The following is a 24,402-nucleotide window of genomic DNA, read 5'->3' as shown; positions in this document are numbered from 1 at the left end:
GTGTGTGTTTTTGTAAAAAGTTGAGCACAACTGGGTCTAGCATTAAAGAGCTAAATCTGAATTACCTTGGAGACTTGCCATAGACAAGTTACTTTGAACAATTTCATCACCTATAAAGCAGGGTTAATATTTACCTGTATTTAAGATTATATAACTCACAAATGCCATAATTACTTCCATTTGCCGTAATACACAGGCTTAAAAAAAAACAACTATTAGTATGAAAACTTTCCTAGTAATTTATATAACAAAAATAATTAGGAATAAAACCAGAGCTAAAAAGAAAAAGTGATGATAGCATGGATAATTTAACAGTAAACTCTCAGTGCAGAAATGAATAAAAATTTGCAAGTACCTAGTCCTATACGTTTTATTACATTTTTTAATGATCCAGTTAAGAAACTTAAAATACCAAATAAAACAAGTTTCAGGACTCACTATGTGAGATGTGTTACTGAGAAAAAGAATGGGCAAATAGTAAAGTTTAAAAATATTTATTGATTCTTGCTTTCCATAAAAAAAATTTTCAAACAAATCTCCAAAGGCCAATAGTTCTCTCTGCTCTCAACACTAAGCCTCTCTCCCATCAAAAAAAAAAAAAAATAAGTAATGTATATTTTTATATTTAATCAGTTTGTGACAGCTGTGATTCTCAGACACTTTTAAATACAAGTAAAGTCAAAGGTTCAGATAGACATCATATCTAGCGAATAAAAAACCAAACAGGCAAAGCCTTACTCTACCTGACTAAAGAACCATTCAGATGGATTCGGCCTTTTCAGTCTACAGACAACTTTGCTCAACAGCCCTACACATAGCAGGGATGTTTCCAGAGATGATCTTAACACCACAAGTGCAGATGATGACAACCTGATGCTGCAAACAACAAACAGCAAGGGCACAGACAGGAGGCCTTGCTGATTCAGTTTCATTCAGCAGATATCTCCTCTTCACTTTCTTCATTGGCTTCATCTTTTTCCTTGCAAGAATCCTGGCTGTTGGTATCAATAAAATAATTTTCTTCCCCATTCTCTCTTTCTTCCATTTTTTCTTCATTAAAGCTAGAGGAAGAAATTCATCAGTATTTCAAAGGAAAAGTGATTTGCTTTAAAGGTAAACAAACCCTTTGTAATATATGCCATCATGTAGCCAGTCTTCTTCAAGTATATGAGTTTCAATTTGTTATAAAGAAAACCCTATAGAAATGCCAACTAAGAAGTTAAATATTCCTCTGAGAACGATTTTATTTCAAACTTGAGTGACTGACTCTGTAAACTTCATTCTGAAAGCATGTTATTATTTTTGTTATGTATGTCAGTCAGAAATCTAAGTATTTTGCCTTAAGCAAAGTATGTTATCACTGTGTAATATTTTGAATGTGTCAAACATGTTAAAATATCAATATGTTTTACAGTAGTTCACAAGTATTCCATTAGGTAAAAGACTTCTTAAAAAATAGTATAAAACAAATTGTATGCTTTCCTGCAGGTAAGAATTTTTTCAAAGTTAAACCATTCAGACATCTTACATATGTTACCTTTCTTTATCTTCAGTGAAACTTTTCATCTCTTGATTGCTGAAGTACTCAAATATTTTTCCACTTTGGCCTTTCTTTAAAACAAACTCATCACACATTCCTAGTGCTTTTAAGGTGTTAGAATAATGCCTCTCTGCTGCCATTCTCGCATTTTTCTATAGAAAAGACAAATCTTTTTAGATGAGAAAAAAAGATATAAAATTTTCATAAGAGACTTATGGGTTAAAAGCTCCAGTGAAAATTCAGTTCAACAATCACAGGTGGATGAAAATATGCATAACCTATGACCATCAATTTCCACTACGAGGTTTATACCCAGAGAAACCTCTGCATATGTGCCCCAGAAGACATGTACAAGAATATTCAGAATAGCACTGTTTGTAATAGCCCCAAACTGGAAACAACCCAGATATCCATCAACAGTAGGATGGATAAATAAATTCTTCATACAATAAGAGTAAAATAAAGCAATGAAAATGAGTGAACTACAGCTATCCCCACAACACAGACGGATCTCACAAATACTGAGCAAAAGAATCAAAGCAAAAAATGTATAAATAGTATGATTGATTATATAAAGTTCAGAAACAGGTGAAATTAAACTACACAGGGTGATGGGAAAGTTCTGGTGATGGTGGTGAGGGTAGTGCAACATTGTGAGTGTGACTAATTTCATTCGGTGTGCTCAGAAGTGGCGGAACTGGGAAAGTTTATGTTGTATATGTTTCCACAACTTAAGGAAAAAAAAAGCAACTAAAGAAAAAATGACAATTAAGTGCAATACATGATCCTGAACTGGATCTAATAATGGAGGAGAAAAGGCCCAAAAGGACATTACTGGGTCATATGAAAATGGAATACAGACTGTAAGCTTTGTATCAATGATAAATTTCTTGAACCTGATAACTGTACTTAAGGTGGTTACATAAAATATCCTTGTTCTTAGGAAATAAACATGGAACTGTTGTGTTCAAGAAGCATGATGTATCTGACCTACTCTCAAATGTTTGGAAAATAGATATAGTAGATATACAGAAAGAGACAGATAGATGGATTGATGGGTGGATAGACAGAATGATATGGCAAATGTTGCAAAATGTTAAAAGTTGGTGGATCTGAGTATCTGGGGTGGGGAGGGGTATATTGGAGTTCTCTGTATGGGTTTTGTATTATTTTTGCAATTGTCCTATAAGTTTGAAATTATTAAAAGTTTAAGAAAAAAGCTATATTGTTTGGAGATATGTAATAGGTGGTAAACTGCAATAAAAAACAAGGAAGTTATCTCGAAAGTGGTTATCTCTAAGGGAGAGATAGAGCTTTGTGATCTGGAAGGGGCACACTGAGGGTTCCTGGGTACTGACAGTGCTCTATTCGTTAATGTGGATGGTGGCCACAAGAGGATTTTACCTTTAAATATTCCTTCCACTGCTGTACCTATGTTTTATGTACTTTCATGACTACATAAAGGTATCTGGAAAAATCAGTAAGGAAATAAGTTCATGTGGTTAGTTGTCACAGTGTTGTTTCATGTACCTACTGTGATTTTTACTCTTTACAAACCATATCTCCAATCCATTAAAGATGATAAAATCATGGTATTCTTATATTTATTCTATGGAGGAAGCAAAGTATGCAATGAAAAGGACATGAACTTAGCACTGGATTCAAATCTCTGGAATGTCACATTACTTCCTGGCTTTGGGAACTGTGGGGATTAGTGATGACCCTCGTATATTTGGAGGCAGTAGGAAGTCATCATAGTTCCTGAGACCATGGGTTTTATAGATCCATAAGTGACAGGTTCATGTTAGTGGCTCGGCTTTTGCCCACTTAGGATCACAGGTCCTATTTTGGTTTTAGCTCCTATGGGTGGATCTAAACTAGTACAGGACCAAGAATTGCTTTCTGCACCTCCAACTAAAGCAAGGTGACTAGAAATAGCCAAGTTCCAGTGGACCGATGGTGTCCCATACTGGAAAGGGCATGGACATCATCTAGTCTAACCCCCATGTTCAACAAAGGAGGACACCCAAACCCCCAGAGGTTAATGGTTTGCCTAGGGTCACAAGGCTGAAGAGCAGTAGAACTAAGTGTCTTGACCCTTTCCTGGACCTTTCCACTCGACCATGCTGATGTCTATAATATGGTGGCGGTTGTTTTAAAGTGTGGAGGTAGCCTGGAGCCTGACTCCAGCAAAACAGTTGTGAGGTATTTGCTTAACTGAGGGGCTCCCAGCAAAATGAGAGTCCATGGAGTCTAGTGTTCCAGAGGAGAAACCAAAATGGCAAAGACTGATTACAATAGAGAAAACTATCACCCAGTGCATTTCCTGATACCCTGGAGAACTGAAACAGAAGTACTCACACTGCTGCTAAAAAGCACCCACTGCAAATAACAATTTTTATGAAAGTAAAAGTACACCTAGGGGTTGCGAATACCAACAGACAAGTCTTGGGGAACTGAAAAGCTAGGCAAAGTGAGAAGATAAGAACTGTGCCCTAAAGCCTGAAGAGCAGAATAAGGAAACCCCAAACCTAAGTCTGAATACATTAAGAATACCATATTCTAATTTAAGCAAATTAAATATTAAAGAATAAAGATTAAAATGAAACTAATCAATGTTAGGGCTAGTTAAGACTTCATCTATTCAGTTAATAAACCCTGTAATTTCCAAAACACAGGACATGATTCTGAAATAGATCACAGGCATACTCTGCTAGGGGATAACTCAAAAGCAACAAGACTACAATTAACAGCTATAAATGGGTAATGCATAAAGATGTGAGTGAATTTATTAGACAGCAGCTGTTATTTAGCAGCAACAGTCACAGCACAGTATATGCAAGAAAACATGCCCTAATTTATATTAACAAAACCAAAGTAATGGTGATTCACTGCCACAGACTCTGCACTATTACATTTTAATATTTTACATCAAGGTGAATAATGTGTAATTGTTCCTAAGTGGAACAAACATTAATCCTGGCATTTCACCTTACAAAAAACTGTAAAGATTCTGAGATAAAAGGAGCAGTTTAAATAATTGTATGGTTATTTCATTTTACCATCAAAGACTCTGGGAAAAAATTAGCTTTGTTGTTTCTTTCAGAAACTTCCAAAAACTAAAATAACAGGTGAAGATGAAAGTTTGTCTACAATCAGTCTTAGTTTGAAGAGAAAAAAAAATATTTTTTATAGCCAAAAGTTTGGTTTATAGAAATTCTTTCACTCATTTAATAAATAATCACTGAATATTTAACTTGTGATCTCCCTCATGAGAAGTGGGAGGTGCATTGGAAAAGAAGAGATTTTGGGGGAGAGGGAACAGCATATATGAGGGCCAAAAGTAGTAGAAAACATAACAGATTTGAAACTAACCTAGAATTCAGAATTTCTTCATTGGCTTAATTTCACATATATCATTTATTTTGTCACATTTTCTCTGATGCTAAGAAATGGTGGAAATTCATGGCATGACAAACCACTTACTAAGTATCACTAGACCACTAAAATGTCAGGGTAGTGCTCTCAGCCTGGGCTAACCCCAGAAAGAAAATGTAAGGTCATTATCTGGCTAAATTTGATCATAGCTATTCAGTTCTAGGTCAACAAAAGTTTATTAACGTCTCCTCTGTGCCAGGCATTGTCTTATATGGTAAGTGCTAGAACTGTACCTCTAAAGTTAAAGACCACCATCCTTAAAGTTAATTGGCTAGAAGAGAAGAGAGACTATTAAACAGAACATTTCACACAATGCAGTAGAAGCAAACACAGAGGACTGTATAGGGTACTAAAAGAACACTGAGGAAAGGGAACCCAACAGAGCCAGAGGAAAGAATGTAAGAAGTGATTACACACGAAGAGTTGAAGGACAAGTAGGCATTAGATGAAGATAGGAAGAGGTTCTACAGGTGTCAGGGTTCAGGAAACAGCATGAATAAAGACTTCAAATTTGAAAATGAGTAATCCGGTGTGGCCTGAAAGTAAAGGGTATTCATAAGGGTGTGTGTGTACATAGATGGAGAATAGAGGGGCAAGGAAGTGGGGGATGGTGATGAGCAGAAGTACAGTGGGAGACAGACCAAAGAGGTAACAGGGATCAGATCATAGAGGGTTTTGTACACCATGCTAAGACTCATGGATTTATCTTGTGGAAGGAAGCAGAACAGCTTAGTATTAAATGGGCTTTGGAAGCAGATTGACTTGGGTTCCAATCCTAATCTCACCGTTTACTAACTACAAAACCTATGAATTACTCACCTTCTCTGAGGTTCAGTGTCTTCATCTGTACTATGAGGAGATATATCTCATAGCATTGTTTGGAGAAGTCAATAACAAGAGTACTTGATACCATTTGTTGAAAACGAGGACAAACGCAATCAGTGAGAATAGATGATTGCCTCTGTTACCCAGGCTTAACATTTTGGCAAGGGAATGGGGATGGCAAGGTAAAGAGAGAATGGGCAAGCGTTGCAAAGAGCAAGGCAAGAAGATTAGTCAAACCATTATAATAATTCAGGTAGGAAATAATAGAGGTTTCACCCGACATACAGGCTTCAGGGATGGTGAAGGGCAGACCCAAAAATTATTTTGGAAGAAAACATGACAGGTCTCTTGACAATCAACTGAATGGGCAGGGAAAGTGGCTCCAATCAACTAAATCTTCCCCCAATCCAAAATAGGAAATAGAGGAAAGATATACTTGGGGCAGTTGAATGGAAGATGCCTATGGGAAGTTTGGGTAGATACGTCTATCAGACAAATGGGAATAAAAATCTGTAGTTCAGAGCTGGAGATAACTACTTTGGGCCAAAAGTTAATTGCTGTACACCCCATAATGGACAACAGCTTATAATGATTTTTTCCTTAAAGTTGAAACTGAGATGTTAAAAAAAAAAATCACCCCTTAATAAATACGAAAAGCACTACATAAAATTATATCCGAATCAGTAAGTAAAAGAATTCCATCACTGTGAAAGATGGTAATGTACAGATTCACCCACAATACAGGTCCATTGTCCTTGTGAACATCCTGCATCTACTCATCTGTCATGGGCTGGTGCTGGCAGGAAGCTCCAATTGTAACAGCTTGAAACTCACAAGCAAGTACCTGTAAACTCCATTGATTTTGTCTATTGTTAATCCATGCCACCCATACAAACCTCTCTCTTAAGGGGAGAAAGAAGAGGACCTGAAATTGACAAATCTCCCACAAGGGAAAGATTGTAAAACTGAGAGTAAATTTAGTAAAATCAGGGCCCACTATGCTTAAGACTAGTTGGTTTTTCCTACAAAAAAGGAAATCCTTTTTGTAAGTGTAAGTAAAATTAGCATATTATAAACTCACTTCAAAAACACTGGAAATTTCGTTTCATTTTTTAATTCTTCAAAGACCTCCAAATCATATCATGAAGCCTCACCTTAATACTTGGCCAAGTTGGTACTGAAAATAGTCCAGCCATCAAAAAGAAGTTGTGAAACTATTTTTTAAAGAATGATTATATTATGTCAATATATTAATTAATAGTATGTTCTTTATCATGCTTACATGCCTCATCAACAAGATTCATTGCTCAGATTTTACACAAAATTACTTACTTGGCTGATTTGATGAAGTTGTCACAGAAACAATATGTTTCAGTAAACTATATAACATGTAAGAAAAACGGACTGTAAAATTAGGACCTGAAGATGTTAAAAAAAAAAAAGTTGACAATAGCTCTTAAATTCCAACAAACACAACCTGAGCAACTCTTTCAAAAAGTAGTGGCCTCTTTTTTAATTTTTCTTCTCTTTCTTCTAGCTCTTGGCGGTATTCTCTCATCCTTTCCTTTTCACTCTTTCTAAAATTAAATAAAAGGAATGGAATTTTAAAAAGTTATCTAAGAAATAAGAACTGGCATATATAACACTTAGCTTATATGACAAATCAGAAATTAAACTTATTTACAGGCATAGTTTATCAATATTCCCTTTTTAAACGAGTACATTTTCATGGAATGGAGAATAAAAATCCTAGGTTCTGGCAGCACACTAGGAACAGTCTGGGTACTTTGGATTTCTGAAATCTCCAAGGCATAATGTATGAATGGGCTTCAAACTGGCCTGAGGAGATGAATGAACAGCCTCTTATCTCATTTATATGCTGTCAGTGCATAAAACTAAGAAAATATGGTTCAAATTAGGTATCTTCTCTTTAAATGACTTCTTCTGAAAACAAGATCTTGCTCTTATTTTTTCCACTAAATAGAATCTCCTATAGGTTGGAGGCAAACTTAAGCAAATAGGAGTGGGTCTGGGGAGAATGAGAATATAATATATTGAGGAACAGGAACTAAAATACATCAATTCACTATAAGTGTAATTATTCTTTAGACAAGACCCTCTCATGTATTAAACTATGCTATTTTCTTTACATAAGATGTATTAACTCTAGAGAGATAATATGATTTCATGGTGTAGAGAAAACAATTATACTATAGAATGATAATTATAGTTAATTACATACAAGTTGGCGTTATGCAAAAGCCAGTTTACTTTCTAAGGGTCAGTAATTTTTTCCTAAGGAGTATTTTTTACTCAAGCTCATCAAATTAAGATCTATCAAAGGAGTAATGCTCCATTATAAAGGAATACACATTGTAATTAAATCAAATATATATATATATTTATTTATAAGTATATCTGCATTTTTGGTTCTTATAAATCGGATTATTAGCAATTAATAAATCATACTACTTACCCGGCTTTGGGGGAATACTTTCCTACTGAAACATGAACATTTTTATGAGCAACATAAAAATGAACATTTTTACACAAAAATGTTCCTCCGGACCATTGGTTTTCAAACTTTGTACTTCAGAATTCTAGTGTTCTCTGAAGGGGGCTTAAGGGTTCTGTGAATATAGTTTTAAAATACTAAAACTAACAAAATGCAAAACATGCACACTAAACATTAATATCCAGGGGCCCAAGAATGTGTTCACTTGTATTATAAGACTTCGGGCAGATGTTGGAACAAAGCTCTTTGACATATCTGTTTATTGAAGAGTCCTCTGAGATTACAAAGAAAGCTGCTAAAAAAATAAATAAATAAAATAAAGAAGAGCCTTATCTCTGAATCAAGATTTTTCTCAATACTGTACTGTGCAATAAAAAAAATAAAATAAAGAAAAAAATTAGATGCTGCTAGATTTCAACTATCCACTATGGCCACAGTATAAAACATTCCTGTTCATCAAAATGGCCTCACGGTTCTCAGTGACTATAAGTGACAGATAGTAATTTGAATCCATAAAATAAAATGCCAATGCCATTCTTAATCTGTTTATATATTGGTATCCACTGATAAAAAAAACAGAAAAGAAAAAGAAAAAGTTTGAAAACCAATGATCTGGAGGTTTACAATTCATTTCATTATACCTGAGAGATTTTACTCTGGATTTAGACATTTGAGCTAAACTCTGGTGTGAGTCATAAGCCTTAGCCCGGGTTGTCAGGAGTTTCTGCAATTCTTTCATTCTTTGCTTCTGCTTAGATAGCATCCGATTTCTCTCTTCTTCCAACATTTTCTTTTCCTCAAGTGATCTCCTGAGGGCAACAAACTAAGGCTTAATTCACTTTAAGCCAATGAGAATGTTGTTTAGCAAAGATTCAACATGGGCTAATTCAAAGGTTGAAAAAAAGGCAAGAAAGCAAACCTTTTAAGAAGGATTTGACTTGTGACACTAAAAAGAAACAGGCTGACTATAACCTTTTCTATCCCCAAAGATTCATAAAATGGAAAATACATTCATTTCTTGGAAGAATACCCTCTGGCAAAATGTTTTATGTTACACAGCAAAACATCTTACCAGACAGGATAATAATTTGTTAGTGAATTCAAATTCATGAAGATAATATCAATAGAATTCCACACGATTTTAAGCAACCAGGCTTAAGCAACCATGAGTCAGTTGGTACTGAATCCTAACTTATTTACCTTATGGCTTGTTCTCTTCCTCTGGAAGATTCTGTAGGCCTTGGAAGGTTGCAGTCCCAAGGCACAGGCTTTGCACTTGCACCTTTTACTGGCAACTTGTGCCTTGGAGACAGATAAGGCCATCGTGTTTCTTTTAAATTTTCTTCATCTGCTTCCATGTCTGCCAAAATTTTCCCTCTTTTAGAGGATGCATGTGGGGATGCGGTAAGATCAAATGGTTCGCAAACTGTTAGGAGTTTTGAATACCTATGATCTGAGAGGTATTTCTGATATTTCTCAGGAAGGTCTTCCAAATCAGGAGTCTGGTACCTGACCTTGTGTTTACCTTTCCATTTATCAGCCTCTTCAGGACTTTTGGATTTCCTTGTAGCAAGACTTCTACGAACTGGTCTACCTGGCAGAGGGGACGAATTCTGTAGAAGTTCTTGGGCTCTCAGTTGCTTCCTAATGTTTCTATAGATCTCTTCTTCTTTTAATCTGTCACTGGAATTTGACCCATAAGTAGATCGAGGTATAGGTCTGGCTTTAAATCGATTTGGTTTCTTTTTAGACTTCAAAAAATCTCTCAGCTGCTTTTCCCGGGCTGCTTGCTTCTGTTCCTCCCTTGCAATAAACTTAAATGGCTTTTGTGAGGCCAAAATAGCTTGTTTATTTTTCTCCTTCATATACCTTCTCCGTTCTTCATTTTGCTTGACTATATCGTGATAAAGTGGGAGAAAGACATATGCAGGAACTGGATTGGCTCGGAATTTCTTCTGATGCTCTGCATCGTCTTCTTGTTTTTTGAACAGGTTGCGTGCCATTTCAATATCTGACTTGGATTTCATTTTCTCTTCTTTTTTCTTCTCTTCTCTAATCATCATTTGAAAGGGCTCTGGTACTGTAATCTTTGGCACCCATTCTTTTGGTTTCTTCCTTGTTTTTTCAACTGCTGGGAAGTCAGGATCTTTACGCTGAATAAAATCTTCAACAGAAAAGTCTGTCCACATGTTGTTGATGAGCTCCCTAGCATAGGCCATCATTTTGTTTTCCTCAGGGTACTCCTTTTCTAGGTTGGGCAACTCATCTTCAGAGGAAGACCTACACGAGGAGTAAGACTGGCCTAAATCAGGCTCTGAATGCGATGGCATTAAAGATTCGGAGTGATGGAAGTTTTTTTCTGATACAGATCTAAATAAGAAGAATAATGTTAAACGTTCAATTATACCATCAATTAAGATAGAGTTATATATTTTCTAAGATCCGGATATAATCATTTAGAAGACAGGGTTTGTAAAAATTATTGCTTTTATTTCAACTAGAAGTGTGAGATAATCTATAAATTATCTAGTTTGACTTCCTCATTTTATGGGGAGGAAGCTCAGAGGGCAGAGGCTCCTTGCATCTGACCTCTATTGCTCCACACTTTTTTCCAGAGTCACCTTCCTAAGACATACATTTGATCGTCACTCCCTGCTTGAAACTTAATTTCCCATTTGTACAAAGTAAAGTGTAGATTATAAAGCCTTCCAAGAATGGCCTCTGCCTACCTTTCCAGGCTGACCTCTTGCCACCTCCTAGTCACCATTACTTAAGTCCTATCTGATCATGTGAGCTTCCTCACTTTGCATTCAGTTTCTGCTGTCTAGAAGGCCACTCCATGCCTTCTGCATCTGCTGCACTTTTACTCCTTCAAGACTGAACTCGTATATGACCCTCTTATGGAAACTTCTCTGCTTGCGTCCCTCCACTGATACCCCAGCATGATCAACTGCTTCTTCCTCTGTCTCCATGATACACCCTTATACCATGTTGTATTGCAATTTTTGGTTCTTAGTCCTTGAGTTCCTTGAGGGCTCCTTGAAGGCATCCTGTATTTGAATCCTCGGGGCCCAGCAAGGTCTGGCACAAAGGAGCTATGCACTCAGCGTGGACTGACTGCCTCAAGTTTGAAAGCAATCAAGTTCACAGCAGACATGGGTCTTGAAATTACAGACAATTTTGAAAATGTGAGTCAGATTTCAGTCTCCTCATCCTGAATTCTTTGTACTATAAATCTTTAAGGAGTTCATGTTAATACACATATGACAAAGGGCTTTTAAAATTAAGTTTTAAATCTTCATCCTTAAAATGGCAGAGACTAAATAATCTGACACACGCCTTTGGTTCTATATGGGTGGTGGCTTAGAGAGAAAGAACCAAATGGACACCAAAAGACTCTCAAACCGAGAAGTCACCTAGTAGGTTGACAAGCCATGAAACATCCTGAATAAAATCCCACCTCCATTTATCATTAAGAGTGCTAAGGGAAAATATTCTGAAATATTTTTGTTCTTCACTTTTAAGCATGTTTTATTTTAGTCTACAAATAACATTGTGTATGAACTTACCTGGAAGAGATACTAGGAGCACCTTCCCTGATGATCACTGGCTGAATTCCCTTTAAATTTAATTTATTCTGGTACATTTTCTCTAACTTTGCCATAGTTTCCATGTGTGCAGTCTTCAGCTCTTCTAGTTTTCTGAAATACTCTTCATTAGAGTGGTAGATATCAGATAAGTCCACAAAGTCCTCAGAGCTTATAGATGTATGTCCGTCCACTCCAGAAATGTTGGTGTTAAAATCAGCCTGGTGGAGGAAAAAACTTGTTATTGTATTTGGAATTAAAGGCAAATTAAGTCGATAGGGATCTGAATGCTGCTTCTTAAAAAGTCCACCTAATAGGTTATATGTTACTTGTGGGCTATGCACATGTAATAGTTTGTATGAACAACAGTACAAGTTACTTGTGGGCTTATTAAGAGAAAAAGAGAGAGACCACGCTGCTGAAAAATAAATGCTACTTAATCCATTTTGTAAAGGATGGTTTGATTCCCGTATCAACCAACAAAGGTAATTAACTCATTATATTCACAGTATAATAAGAAAGAACCAAATCATCCTGTATAAATGGTTTTTATAAGGAGCCTCATTCTGAGTGGTCAGTTTTAACTAAGGTGAAGAGGAACGCAGCTCCCCCTGTTGCAAACCAAGCCAGCACAGCCCAGCAGCCTCCCCCAAGCTGGGCTCCTGCGGGATGGGCTTCAAGCGTATGCCAGCAGAGAGGGCAGGGGAGTGGGGGGCCCTGGAGGGACAAAGTTCTCAGTGGCTAATGAAGGCGCTAGGGAGAAGCACTCCCCACAGGGAAGACCCCAGGAGGGAGTAGGAGGAAGTGGGAGGGACTTTAGAGCTGCCACTCCTGTGGGTAACAAGAACAGTAGCTTCCATGGGTGATGGTAAACCAGGGAGTGACAAAGGAAGAGACAACAGTGCGTGGTTATAGTTATTTTATGACTAGGAGGGTCTGCCTGGGCTTTTTTCTCACTTCTTTTATATACCATTTACAGCTCTTTTAACTGAAGCAATTAAAGAGGTAAAACCCCATTTTCTCCATAAATATAACAGTTAAACTATTCTCTCAGTTGAGAAACAGTTGAAATTATCTATGACATTATGCATAAAAGCCTGCCATATCTATGATACCACACACAAAAATCTGCTGAACATGGTTTTAAATTTAGTCTAATGCCTGGAATGGACTCAAAATGAAAAATATATATTTGCTATAAAATATTATAGCTCCATTATAATAAGGCTCTAGAAAATAAATTGTTTAGCTTTTCCCAACAGGGAAATTCAGAAATTGCTATCAATTGTAGATAACAGTTAAATATACAGAGTTTTTAAAATGGACTAAAAACAATGTACAGGAGTCCTATGGTGTATCACTGGGGGTAACTTAGAGAAAACAAATAGGGGAAAAAGCTTTCTTCAATATTACTGACATGTAGAAATTTGTTGCCAACAAATATATGAATCAGAGAAATGTTTATATATGTCATACAACTCATTTAAGGGAATTTTCTGATTTCTTTCACTGTTTCTGTGTGTTCCTTACCATTACCTTCCTAGCTCTGGGATGCGTACTTTGCTAATTTCCTCACTCATGAAATATGTGAGGACATCCCACATTCAGCTAGCTGCTGAAGACTACAAACCAAATAGAAACCCTGCCCTTGAGAAGCTAGTTTAGTAGAGAACACATAAGTAAATAATCGATAGGAGATTTTGAATGGGACAGAACCTGATTCCTGCCTGAGAGCCGCCGATTCCTCTCCAGCAGACCAGGGAAACAGACACAGGACCACAGGTATCACAATATCAGGATGCAGGAGAGTAAAAGTGTTTTTGCAGGGCCCCCTGGGAACTGAGGAGAAATGCAGAAATGTTGGACTTCCCCACCTGGGCTACTGCTGATTTTCCTGCAAACAGGGAGGACTGCTAATTTAGTGGGCCCAGCCCTTGAACTCAGGGGTTTCCCTTGTGAGGCTAGTTGCTGCAAGGGAGGCTAAGCTCACTTATAATTGTGCCTAGGAGTCCCCCCCCCCCCACACACAGAGTCTCTTTGTTGCTCAGATGTGGCCCCCTCTTTCTCTAAGCCCACTAGGCAGGTAAACTCACTACCCTCCCCACTATGTGGGACATGACACCCAGGGGTGTAAATCCCCCTGGCAATGCAGGAAACTATGTCTGGAGATGAGCCTGGACCCAGGACTGTGGGACTGAGAGGATCTTCTTGACCAAAAGGGGGAAGAGAGATGAAACAAAATAAGGCTCCAGCAGCTGAGAGATTTCAAATGGAGTCGAGAGGTCACTCTGGAGGGTATTCTAATGTGCTATATAGATATCATTTCTTAGTCTTTAGTGTGCCGGAGTTGCTAGAGGGAAATGCCTGAGGCTGTTGAACTGCAACCCAGTGACCTCGGTTCTTGAACAGTGTGCTTGCACAGTGTGATTGTGTGACTGTGAAAACCTTGTGGCTCACACTCCCTTTATCCAGTATATGGACAAATGAGTGGAAAAAAGGGGACAAAAATTAGGTGAAGAATAGGGTGGGATGGAGGGGATGGAAAGATTTAGGTGTTCTTTTTTGCTTTTATTTTTATTTTGGAGTAACGACAATATTCAAAAATTAATTCCGGTGATGAACATACAAATGTATTATGGTGCTGTGAATAAGTGATTGTACACCTTGGATGACTGTAGGGTGTGTGATTATATCTTGATAAAACTGTATTAAAAAAGTAAATGAACAGTGGGCGGAGGAGGGGAATGGGATGTCTTAGATGTTCTTTTTAATTTTAATTTTAATTTTATTTTTTGGAGTAATGAAAATGTTCAGAGATTGATTGTGGTAATAAATGCACAACTATGACGATACTGTGAACAACTGATTATACACGTTGACTGACTGTATGTTATATGAATATATCTCAATAAAATTGCATTAAAAAAAAAACTTGGCCACATTAAAAAAAAAGGAAAAAGTGCCAGGATGCTGAGAGCTCACAGAAGGAATGCCTACTCCTAACCAGGGCAGGGAAAGAAGACACAGAATTCACACAGAAGTGAGCTGGGCTGAAGGTGTAAAGTTGGATAAAGACAAAGCAGTGAAAAAGGAACAAAGAAATCCTGGGCACAGTGCTAGAGTATTTGTCATATATGACCTCAGGATGACTCAAGGCAGGTGCTGTTCTCCATGAGGAAACCGAGGCTTGGAGGAGTTAGTAATCTGCTTGCGGTCACATAGCTAGTAAAAAGCAGGACTGCGATTCAATCCCAAGTCTGTTAGTCTCCAAAGACACACCATACTCCTCCCAAGGCTGGAAAGAGCTTTTGAGCCATGAGGACCAGTATGCTTAGAAGGAGGAACAGGCCTGATGTGCTCAGAGAGGTAAACAATCCTGAATGGGGTGTGGAACAGAGCTCATATTGTACAGAGGTGGTTGAGAAACCAGGTGAGAAAGGCAAGTCTAGGGTTCCAACCAAGAGCCCCGGTGGCCAGGCTGGCCTTTATCCCACTGTGAGGAAGGGCAGTAGCTCGGTTGGTAATGCTCAGAAGGATTCTTCCAATAGCAGGAAGGGTGATCTGAAGGAAGATGGCAGCAGTTAATGGGCTCTTCAAAGGACAGAATTAAGGGAGTGGCTATGGGGACATGAGCAAGGGGCTGACTTGGGAGATTTAGGAGGCTGAACAGTAACTTGATGACAACTTGGATCGGGGGCAAGGAATCAAAAAGATTTATTTTCTGTTTGGAGTGATGTCTATCTAGGTAGATAATGGAACTGCCACTCATAGTATAGGGAACACAGGAGAGGAGAGTGTTTTAGGGAACGGAAGCTAAACTCTGCCTTAAAATGCTGAGTTTGAGGGGATAGTGGGGCATCCAGATGGAGATGTTTAGGAAATGGGCAGGCAAATATGTCTGGAGACCTTGTGAGAAGGCTCAGTTGGAGATGGAGATATAGAAGCCACCAATGCAAACAGAGGTGACAGGTGCAGCCTTGGATGAGGGGTGTAGGCAATGAGAGAAGAGCAGAACCTGAGGATGACAATGTTGGAGAGCACCACCATTTAAACAAGTTGTGGGAGGAGAACTAACACCAGCTAGAAAGTGGTCATGGGGGATCTGGAGATGAAGTGAGGAGATATGCAAAGGAGGGAAGCAATTTTGTTTGCGTTTGGAAGATAAGGGAAGGCTTTATGGAGGAGATATTTGAGCTGAGTAATAAAGAATGGAAGAAGCTGGAGAATCATAGAGTTTAGGCAGGAAAAGGTATTCCAGCAGAGTCACAGGTGACAAAAGTTGGGCACAGGGGAGGAGGAGCACTGAGAGCAAGGTGTACATGGTTGCAGGATAGGAGAGCAGAAAGCATAAAGTAGTTTCGGAAGCAAGCCTGGAAACTGAAGTCAGGGCAAGCAATAGGTGGTTTCCATTTCTTGCCTACCACTAATCACCTGACTTAACACTCTTACAAGCCTGCAAAGGTTTTCAGTTTACAGTGTTCTAATGGCTTGGGAGAAAGATTTCAGACTTGCTGTCAGAGCACAAAGTCTAGGCTCTGTGCCTACTAGTAATGTGCTATATGCACTAACCTTTTGAACATTGTCTTTATGATACATAAAGTAGGTGTGTCAGTTATTAAGCTATCGTCTCTCAGCTACAAACCCACCTTCTATACTCCACTTTGTCATGCTCAGACTTTGCAAACCACTTTTCTGCTTTGTCAGCTGCTCTGTTAGATGCTGCCAACAGGCAGACTAGAGGGAGACCCCCAGGCTGAAGGAGGAAGAAGGGACTTATTCCTTCCTGTAGCACTTTGCAGCTTCCTGTTTGCTTGCATACCCCGGCAACACTTCTTCACTCTGGCAGCAGCAGTTTGTTTCAGTAGGAGCAGCTGAATTCAGATTGCAATTTTTCTAAACTCACAGAATCACCAGAGTCAGTCACATTGTGCCCTTCTTAGAGACTCCAGTACCAGCCAGCTGTTGCCCACTCCTCGGAATCTGGGCCCTGGGGCCCAAGGAGCCCCTCCTCAGAGGGATCCCTTCATCTCACTCAGATAGGGCTGTGCATCATCTGCGTCCCCTCCATGACTTTATTTGCTACCCCTTTCCCCCTAACACACTCTACTTCCCCTATGTTGGTGACCCTCCTTGAAAATGCCAGCACACTTCTACCTCAGGACCTTTGCACTTGCTATAGCCTCTGTCTGGCTCTCTGGGATGCTATTCCTCCAGATATCTTCACAGTCCACTTGCTCACCCCTTCAGGTTTGCATTAAATGTCATTTTCTCAATAAGGTCTTTGCTGACTACCCCATTTAAAATTACAACTCCTTTCCTCACTGTCAGCCCCCCTTCTCTGCTTAATTTTTCTCATAAGTAATCACTACTAATGGACATTCTATGTATTTTTCTTATTTGTGCATTATATGCCTGCCCCTACCAAAGAGTAAGCTTCACCACATGGGGTTTGTCTGCTTTGTTCATGGCTGTGTCCCTAGTACCTGGAAAAGTGCTGGCAGATGGCAGGTGCTCAATCTATATTTTTTGAATGAATGAATGTACAGTTAAGAAAAATGTACGTTTCCATCAAGGGAAGAGGATAGAAATTCCCTCACAAAGGTTTGAATCATTCAAAGAAATATCGGCTGCTCTAAAGAGCTATATTCTACTGATTATTAAGGAAAAGACTTATTTTTCAAAACCTGTAACTAAAACAGGGGAAGATATTCCAAAGAACTGTTTTTAGGCAGAAGTATCTATGCTTTCTCCTTTCATTCTTTTAGAATATCCCTTAAAATAATGCCTTATAGTGATCACAAAAAAGATTCAATTTTTTTGAACTCCTAATAGAAGTGCCTGGAAAAACTCAAAAAGACATACAAGGATGAGCAGTTTTTGAAGAGATGTGGCAGGTGTGATAAAAGATATTTATGCACTGACTTTTGAATAGCATCTATTCTATTTTCAACTTAATGCTGTTAGCCCAAATTGAACTTTTCAGGTAAACTGATACACTGATCTCACAGGGTTTTAAACAAAACAGATGTATGGCTAACAAGCAGCTTCCAATTTTAATTTCATCTTTAATTGTCTCCACACAGAAGAAAACTTTTAGTATATATGGCCTAGGCCAAGGACATTATTTTTTAAGAGCACCCTTTCCCTTTAATTGTTTGGCTTTTATGGAATGCCATAAATGCAGCTGCTGGATTAGAGGATAATCTTCCCTAGAAGATTGACCCATTTAGATGGTGAATCCTTCCAGCATCTGTTGCTTCATTAGTAATCAGCATAAATAAAGATGTATTTGTGCTGTAGTCTGTCTAGTTTTAGTCACAATTCTGGAATTTTTATTAAGAAAAAGATTTGTAAGGAATGAGGCAGAACTTACATGTACTAACACCGGTAAACTACCAAGGTATTTATTGATAAGTAAAAAAAAAAGCAAGTTGCAGAACACTATACATATATAGTATGCTACCACATAATTAAATAGTATGTGAGTAGGGGCATAGAAAAGACCCTAGAAGAATATACACTGATATCAAAACAGTGGCCACCAATGGGGATGGGGGTGTCAAGATTTTATTTTGGAGGAAGGAGCTAAAAAGGCCTAATCCTTATTTGTAACATTTAATATTTTAAAAGGAGAATGTATTCACATATTATTTCTATAATTAAAACGTAAATAAAAAAAGAAAAGGAAAAGAATGTTTTATGAATATTAATCATAAATTAAATACTGGAAAATTCTGTATGGGCACTTGGTCTGCCTGGCATCCCCATGTTCCTTCTGGAAAATGGCTCTCCCACATCCCCAGCAATCATGCTGACCTTTGCCTTCCTTCTCTAACTTCTCCTGACCCTACTCCCCAACCACCCACTGATAAATCTGATTTCTATTTCTTTAAAAAAACAGAAGCCATCAGAGGGAAGTTCTTTCATCTTCCTATCTATCAAACTACCTGCTTTTGTGCCCCTTTTATCCTTCTCTCCTGTCTCAGGGATGGAATGCCCTCTTATCAGCATTAGACATTTTCCCTCATTGTTAAAAAACAATAAATATGGGACTCCCACACTTTTATGATTTTCCTCCTACCATTGTAGCTGCTCTGTACTCTCTTTCGCCTCCTTTTCATATACCCGCCTGCTAAATGCTGAGGTTCCTAAAAGCCGCACACTAGGTCCCCTTCTCTTCTTTCTCTGCACTCTCTCCCTGGGTGAACTCATCCATTCCTGTGGTTTTAAAAATGCTGAAAATTCTCAGATATAAATCTCCAGGTCAGCCCCCACAGGACTCCAGGCATCTTGAACTTTCTATGTCCAAAACTGAAGCCTTGATTCCCATCCCCCACCTAAACCCATTCTTCCCCAGTTTAGTAAATGCCATCACTTTCCAGGCAGTGGTTCAAACCAGAAGCCTGGGAATGAGCAGTCTTGATTCCTTGCTCTGCCTTGGCCCTCACATCCACTCCAACTATAAGTCCCATCCATTTTAGAGAAATCTGTCCACTTCTCACTATCCCCCTGGACCCGAAGTCCAAGCCGCCACCTATCACACCTGAATTACTGCAATAGCCTCCTAACCAGGCTTCTTACTTCCAATTCATCAACCTCCAATCATTCTCCACAAAGCCATCAGAGGGAATTTTTAAAACTGTAAATAGGAGCATGTCATAACTCTCAAAAGCCTTCAATAACCTCCCCCTGCTTCTAGAATAAAACCTGAACTACTCACCTTAGTCTACGAGGCCCTGTAGGATCCAGGCTCCAAGTACCTCTCCCTCTCTCTTTTCTAGTCCTGCTGACTTTCTTTCAGAACCTTAAGCACATAAAGCTCTTTCTCTTCCCAGTTTAGGGCCTGGCATGTGCTGTTCCCTCTGCTGGCAATGATCTTCCCGTCCCTACTCTTCAAATGGCTGCTTTCTCATCTACAGCATCATTTTAAATGTTACCAACTCATTTAAGTAAGTCCCACCTATTTATTTTTTAATCATCTTACCCTATTCATTTCTTGTCTTATAATCATTCATTCTTTTTTTTTTTTTTTTTTTTTTTGTTAACTTCCACACTGGACTGGAAGCTCTGTGAGGATGTGGACTCTGTTTCCTTCACCCACCACTGGAGTCATTGACTAGCACTTAATAAATGCTCAATATTTGCTGGAAAACAGAAGGCTACCCCATTAGGAAATGCAGTGGAATTTTAAATGCAAATTATACAATATTGCTTTATTCATGTCATCATCAACCACCTAAGAACTAAGAACTCAGAATTGATGCCTCTCCAACCATCCATCCCCCAGCGAATGAGGCTGGAGTCAAAGACCACGCCTCAGTGCCCCATATGACAATGGGTTGTGGGGGTGGTCTGACATTGGAAAAACCAAGGGACTGAAAGAGGCCTACTGTGGTGGTTGGTTCTTGAATCAATCTTGTGTAGTGGGCTCTGTGTCTGAGTTTACTACATTTTACAGATAACAAAGCTGAGACAAATTAATATTTGAAAATCAAGTTAGAGACTCCAGCCAAACTGTGATGAAGATAAAGCCTGGCTCCTACCCTCTACCCTCTCATACCTGCCTTTATAGTGCTGCTTCTCCCACCCCTGTGTACTTTGGCTTATGAGGTCCATTGTGGCTGCTTATCCAGGTTTGCTACTGGATTCATAGCCAGGTGAATTCACAAGACTTCCCTCTCTCTCTCTCTCTCTCTCTCTTTTTTTTTTAGGATCCTGACTTTTCAAAACTAGCTTATTGAGTAAACTACTTTCTTCTAAGGTAACAACCATTTCAAATACAAATTGCAATTTCTTTTTCTTTCTTTCTTTCTATTTATTTATTTATTTTGGTGCAAATTGCAATATTTATTTATTTATTTTGGTGCAAATTGCAATTTAGCAGCACAGTTGTAAGTGCAACTACAATTATAGAAATGATTGACTCCTCTATCACAGCAAGCCAGAGTAGAATTTAATCTTTGGGTGTTTCTCAAACAACAGTCCTGCTGGCAGTTGCTGTTATTATTATCAATTTATATACACTGGCCTTTAAATGGGACACATATTCTCTTACTTCAGTCTCACAACACCACAGTGAGACAGAAAGAGAGAGAGAGAGTATCATTATTCTTTTGCAGGTAAGGAAACAGACTTAAGGAAATTAAGTGCTAATGTCATCTAGCAGGTGGCAAAGCCTAGATCCTAACCAGGACTCCAAGTGCTTTTCTTCCAGTCAAACCTTTCCCCTCCATCCCTCTGCCTCCTTTGTTGCCCACTGCAACTTGTGTTGAGAGCAAATTTTATCATGAACAAAACTGGTCCTAGGAATCTTACCCTGGTTCAGGTTCTAGGTCTCAGTCTGCCTTACTCTGGATAATCACAAGTAGTTTACGTCTGTTGATGAAATACTGACCATAAAAGATGCTGCTACAGATTTTCTCATGAACAGCCATAGTGCAGATGAGAGAAATGAGAATTCAAAAATCCAGTGATTTCTATTAACCCTATTGCATAATGTTTTGTATCTAAGAAGTTTTGGACATATGGTACTAAGAAAACTTATCTGGTTACTAGTTGAAATTCAAGGTACTCATCTTTTAATGAATAGAACAGATGGCAGTCATCACCCTCCACCTAGTGGACAGGTGTTCACACACATTTGACAATGAAAATTGATAAATGAAAAGGCAGTCTCATTCCACCCTGAAGAGCAGATCAGGAAACACTGGCACCTCAGTAATTTATTTCTCTGGGTGCTCATATCTCTCCTCTCTTCCTATCTTATCTTCTCTTATCTTATCTTATTCTATATCTATCTTTACCTACCTACCTACCTACTTACCTACCTACCTACCATCCACCTACCTATCTAATCTGTGTTTGGTCTATTCACTGAACTCTTGATGGTTTTAAACCCCTGCCTCTAATGTACTGTGTTAGGTCTGCTAATAACTCAGACCTTAAGGTGATAACGTGACATACCTGACAGCACAGCTGATTCACTTGAGTTTTTATGGGTTATCAACTATTGGAGTAGATCAGTTCTACTTAAGTTAAAAAAAGGGGTGAGTGAGTGGACGATATCCGACCCTAAGACATTCTGAGCGTAAGGAGTAAAGTTCTGTACTTTGAACTTTCTAGAAATAGAGTTATGTAAATGTCCTTCAATAAATTTTTACAACAATCTTCTCTCTGGTGAATATTAAAAGACTTTCCAACTCCTCTGGTTTGAGTATCTTCCGTGCGGGCAGAGAGGGTGGGGACTATTTGGACAGGACACCGCGTTCCCAGCCCGTTCCGCAGTCTGGTGGGGACTCCGACCCGCCCTCATCTTACGCCCGGCCGGCACCCAGCAGCAGCCCACTTCCGACCCCTACATTACCGACGCCGGCGCCGGCGACACCGCCTTCTCCTCCTCTTCCTGCACCTCCTTCAAGGCCGCCGCCGCCACCGCTACTGCCAAAGCCTCTAACGAGTCCTCGTTTTCGTACAGGGCGACCCGCGCTCCGGTGTTGGGATTTACCGGGGTTTGGAGACTGGAGGCCGGTAGCTTCGCCGTTCGGTGCGTGGTGTTCATCACCGCGCCGCCGAGGCCTGAGCGCCCGCGCTGGCCTGGGGCGGGGCGCTGGTGCGGCCTCCGGCAACCAAGTGGTTGCTTACTTAGGGTGGGCGGTTACTAGGGGCGCGGTAACCAGGGACGCTACGGGGACCGCGAGGGACCAAAAGTCATAAATTCCTCGCATGTTACCAGAGACTCCGTTCGGGCGTCTCCTGAACAGTGGAAGTCAGTGCTTAGTCCGATTGCTGGTTTGGAAGGTTGGCTGGAAGAAAAGAGAACCTCTTCTCGTCAAGTTTTTGTGCAATTCATAATGTGGCAGCCACAAACAAGGCAAACTCTTAAATTTGATCTGCACTATTAATATTGTGTCCATCACTTAAGTTTATTCATTTCTTTATCCATTTACCTGTTGATGGACATTTAGCATTTGAGTTGTTCCTCTCTCTCTCTCTCTCTCTCTTTCTCGATTGGTAGAGTCCTCCAGAAAGGAGTTAGAAGTGCAAGAGATTTATTGGGGAAATGCCTGATAAAGGAAGAGGAGTAGGAAAGACTTCAGACTAAGATACGGTATGACACCTTAGAAAGGAGAGGGGGAAGGGAAGAGGATAGCATACGAGGAGGTTCAAACTGCAGTGCAACTCTGAGAAAGTCTCAGCCAGCTCAAAAGAGAGCTCCAGACCAAATATCCCATAGAGGAGGTCTACAACGGGCAGAAATGGCCAGACCCCTGTAGCCTGGCCTCCTTGGTTACTGGCTGGAGGTGCCTAGGAAGAGTATATTCTCCAATGGAACACTGTGGAGGGTCCTAAACGTGCTGTAGCTGGAGGCTGTCAGTCAATGGTGTGCAGGTACATGGCTAACGACCAGACCTCTGGGGGCAAGCGTTTGTGTGTATATGTCTAATTAAGTTTATTACAAATTTAGATAAATAAGGATTGTAGCACACAACTTACAAATAATAATAAAACATACTACAAACAGTAAATTCCACAGACTACTGATTCTCACAGAATAGTTTCATTGTTTTTTGCTGAACTCTTGTATCCATAGCCAACCTATGGTTGAAATTAACAACTGTAATTCCGAATAAATATTGGTTGATATTTTTGTTTATGTTAATAAGATAAAAGTGAAACTCCCAAGATGTATACCAACATTTCATTTGTTCACCAATGTTGTGACTTCTTTGCTGAAATAGATAGTACTTTTCTAATTACCAGAAGAATTTTCCTCAAATTTTTGGGCTATGCAAAAGGTTATACAAGTTATAGATACAGCTTGAAGTTTACTCTGAATTAGTTTCTTGTTTAAATGTCTGATTTGTAGCGTTTGCTGACTACTGTGGTGTGATCTCACCATGGCTTATTTCAACATATCAGTGTGACATCACTGAACATGAACTTGGATACAATTATACAGTATTTCCACCATAGAGGATAGTAGTTCCAAATAACCTCAAAGGGCATAAAATTTAATAACATAATAAGTGAAGAGTTTTGAGAAATTCTTTGTTTTCAACTTATTTACATGTAAGTTTGCAAAACATAATGTTTAATAATGGCTGGGTTTAAGAATTAGTTTGCAGAATTCCTGAAAATTTTACAATGAACTCACAAGCCAGTACTAGCAAGCTCCAGCCCTGCACTGTATCAATTGATACCCTCCGTACGGTATATCCTGTCTTTGAGGGAGATCTAAACTGTGCAGTTCTAAGGCTACCACATTTGCTATTGGGAATAAAGCAGCTATGAACATTAATTTGTAAGTCTTCTGGACACATTTGTGTACTGTGGTTTCATTTCTCTTGGGTAAACACCTAGAAGTGGAAATGCTGTGTCACAGACTTTTGTTTCAAATGAAACATAGTGTATGTTTCATTTGAAACCGCCACACTGATTTCCAAAGTGGATCTTCATAATTACACTCATGGAGGGAGATTTTAACACATCTCTTTCAG

General features: G+C 39.0%; 1 protein-coding gene across 3 annotated transcripts; it reads right to left on the bottom strand.

Annotated features, from left to right (window-relative positions):
* Window positions 1-478: 478 nt before the first annotated feature.
* FAM161A (FAM161 centrosomal protein A) lies at window positions 479-22,549 on the bottom strand. 3 transcript variants are annotated; one of them, XR_005212408.1, is made up of 8 exons: window positions 22,269-22,549; window positions 11,888-12,126; window positions 9,519-10,688; window positions 8,960-9,127; window positions 7,281-7,380; window positions 7,136-7,182; window positions 1,538-1,692; window positions 926-1,061 (listed from the first exon to the last, which is right to left on the bottom strand). XR_005212408.1 is itself a non-coding variant. In XM_037807348.1 (7 exons), exons 1-7 carry the CDS (start codon window positions 22,461-22,463, stop codon window positions 929-931), a joined length of 2,160 nt encoding a protein of 719 aa, XP_037663276.1. In that variant the 5' UTR covers window positions 22,464-22,548; the 3' UTR covers window positions 479-928. The 3 variants fall into 3 exon arrangements, 2 of the variants coding, with proteins under 2 accessions (XP_037663276.1, XP_037663277.1); XM_037807348.1 differs by lacking the exon at window positions 7,136-7,182 and having other exon boundaries at window positions 479-1,061; window positions 22,269-22,548; XM_037807349.1 differs by lacking the exons at window positions 7,136-7,182; window positions 8,960-9,127 and having other exon boundaries at window positions 479-1,061; window positions 22,269-22,547.
* Window positions 22,550-24,402: the final 1,853 nt, after the last annotated feature.

This window comes from Choloepus didactylus, chromosome 17 (assembly GCF_015220235.1).
Source record: "Choloepus didactylus isolate mChoDid1 chromosome 17, mChoDid1.pri, whole genome shotgun sequence".
Lineage (NCBI taxonomy): Eukaryota > Metazoa > Chordata > Mammalia > Pilosa > Megalonychidae > Choloepus > Choloepus didactylus.
This window is presented reverse-complemented; position numbering and strand designations above follow the sequence as displayed.

Excerpts from the sequence above, each read along its gene's own strand:
- FAM161A (XM_037807348.1), bottom strand. The coding sequence starts at position 22,463 with ATGAACACCACGCACCGAACGGCGAAGCTACCGGCCTCCAGTCTCCAA. Across the intron at positions 1,693-7,280 it reads TTTTTGAAAGAGTTGCTCAG|AAAAATGCGAGAATGGCAGC; the intron begins GTTGTGTTTGTT and ends TCTTTTCTATAG. Across the intron at positions 1,062-1,537 it reads TTCACTGAAGATAAAGAAAG|CTTTAATGAAGAAAAAATGG; the intron begins GTAACATATGTA and ends TTCTTCCTCTAG.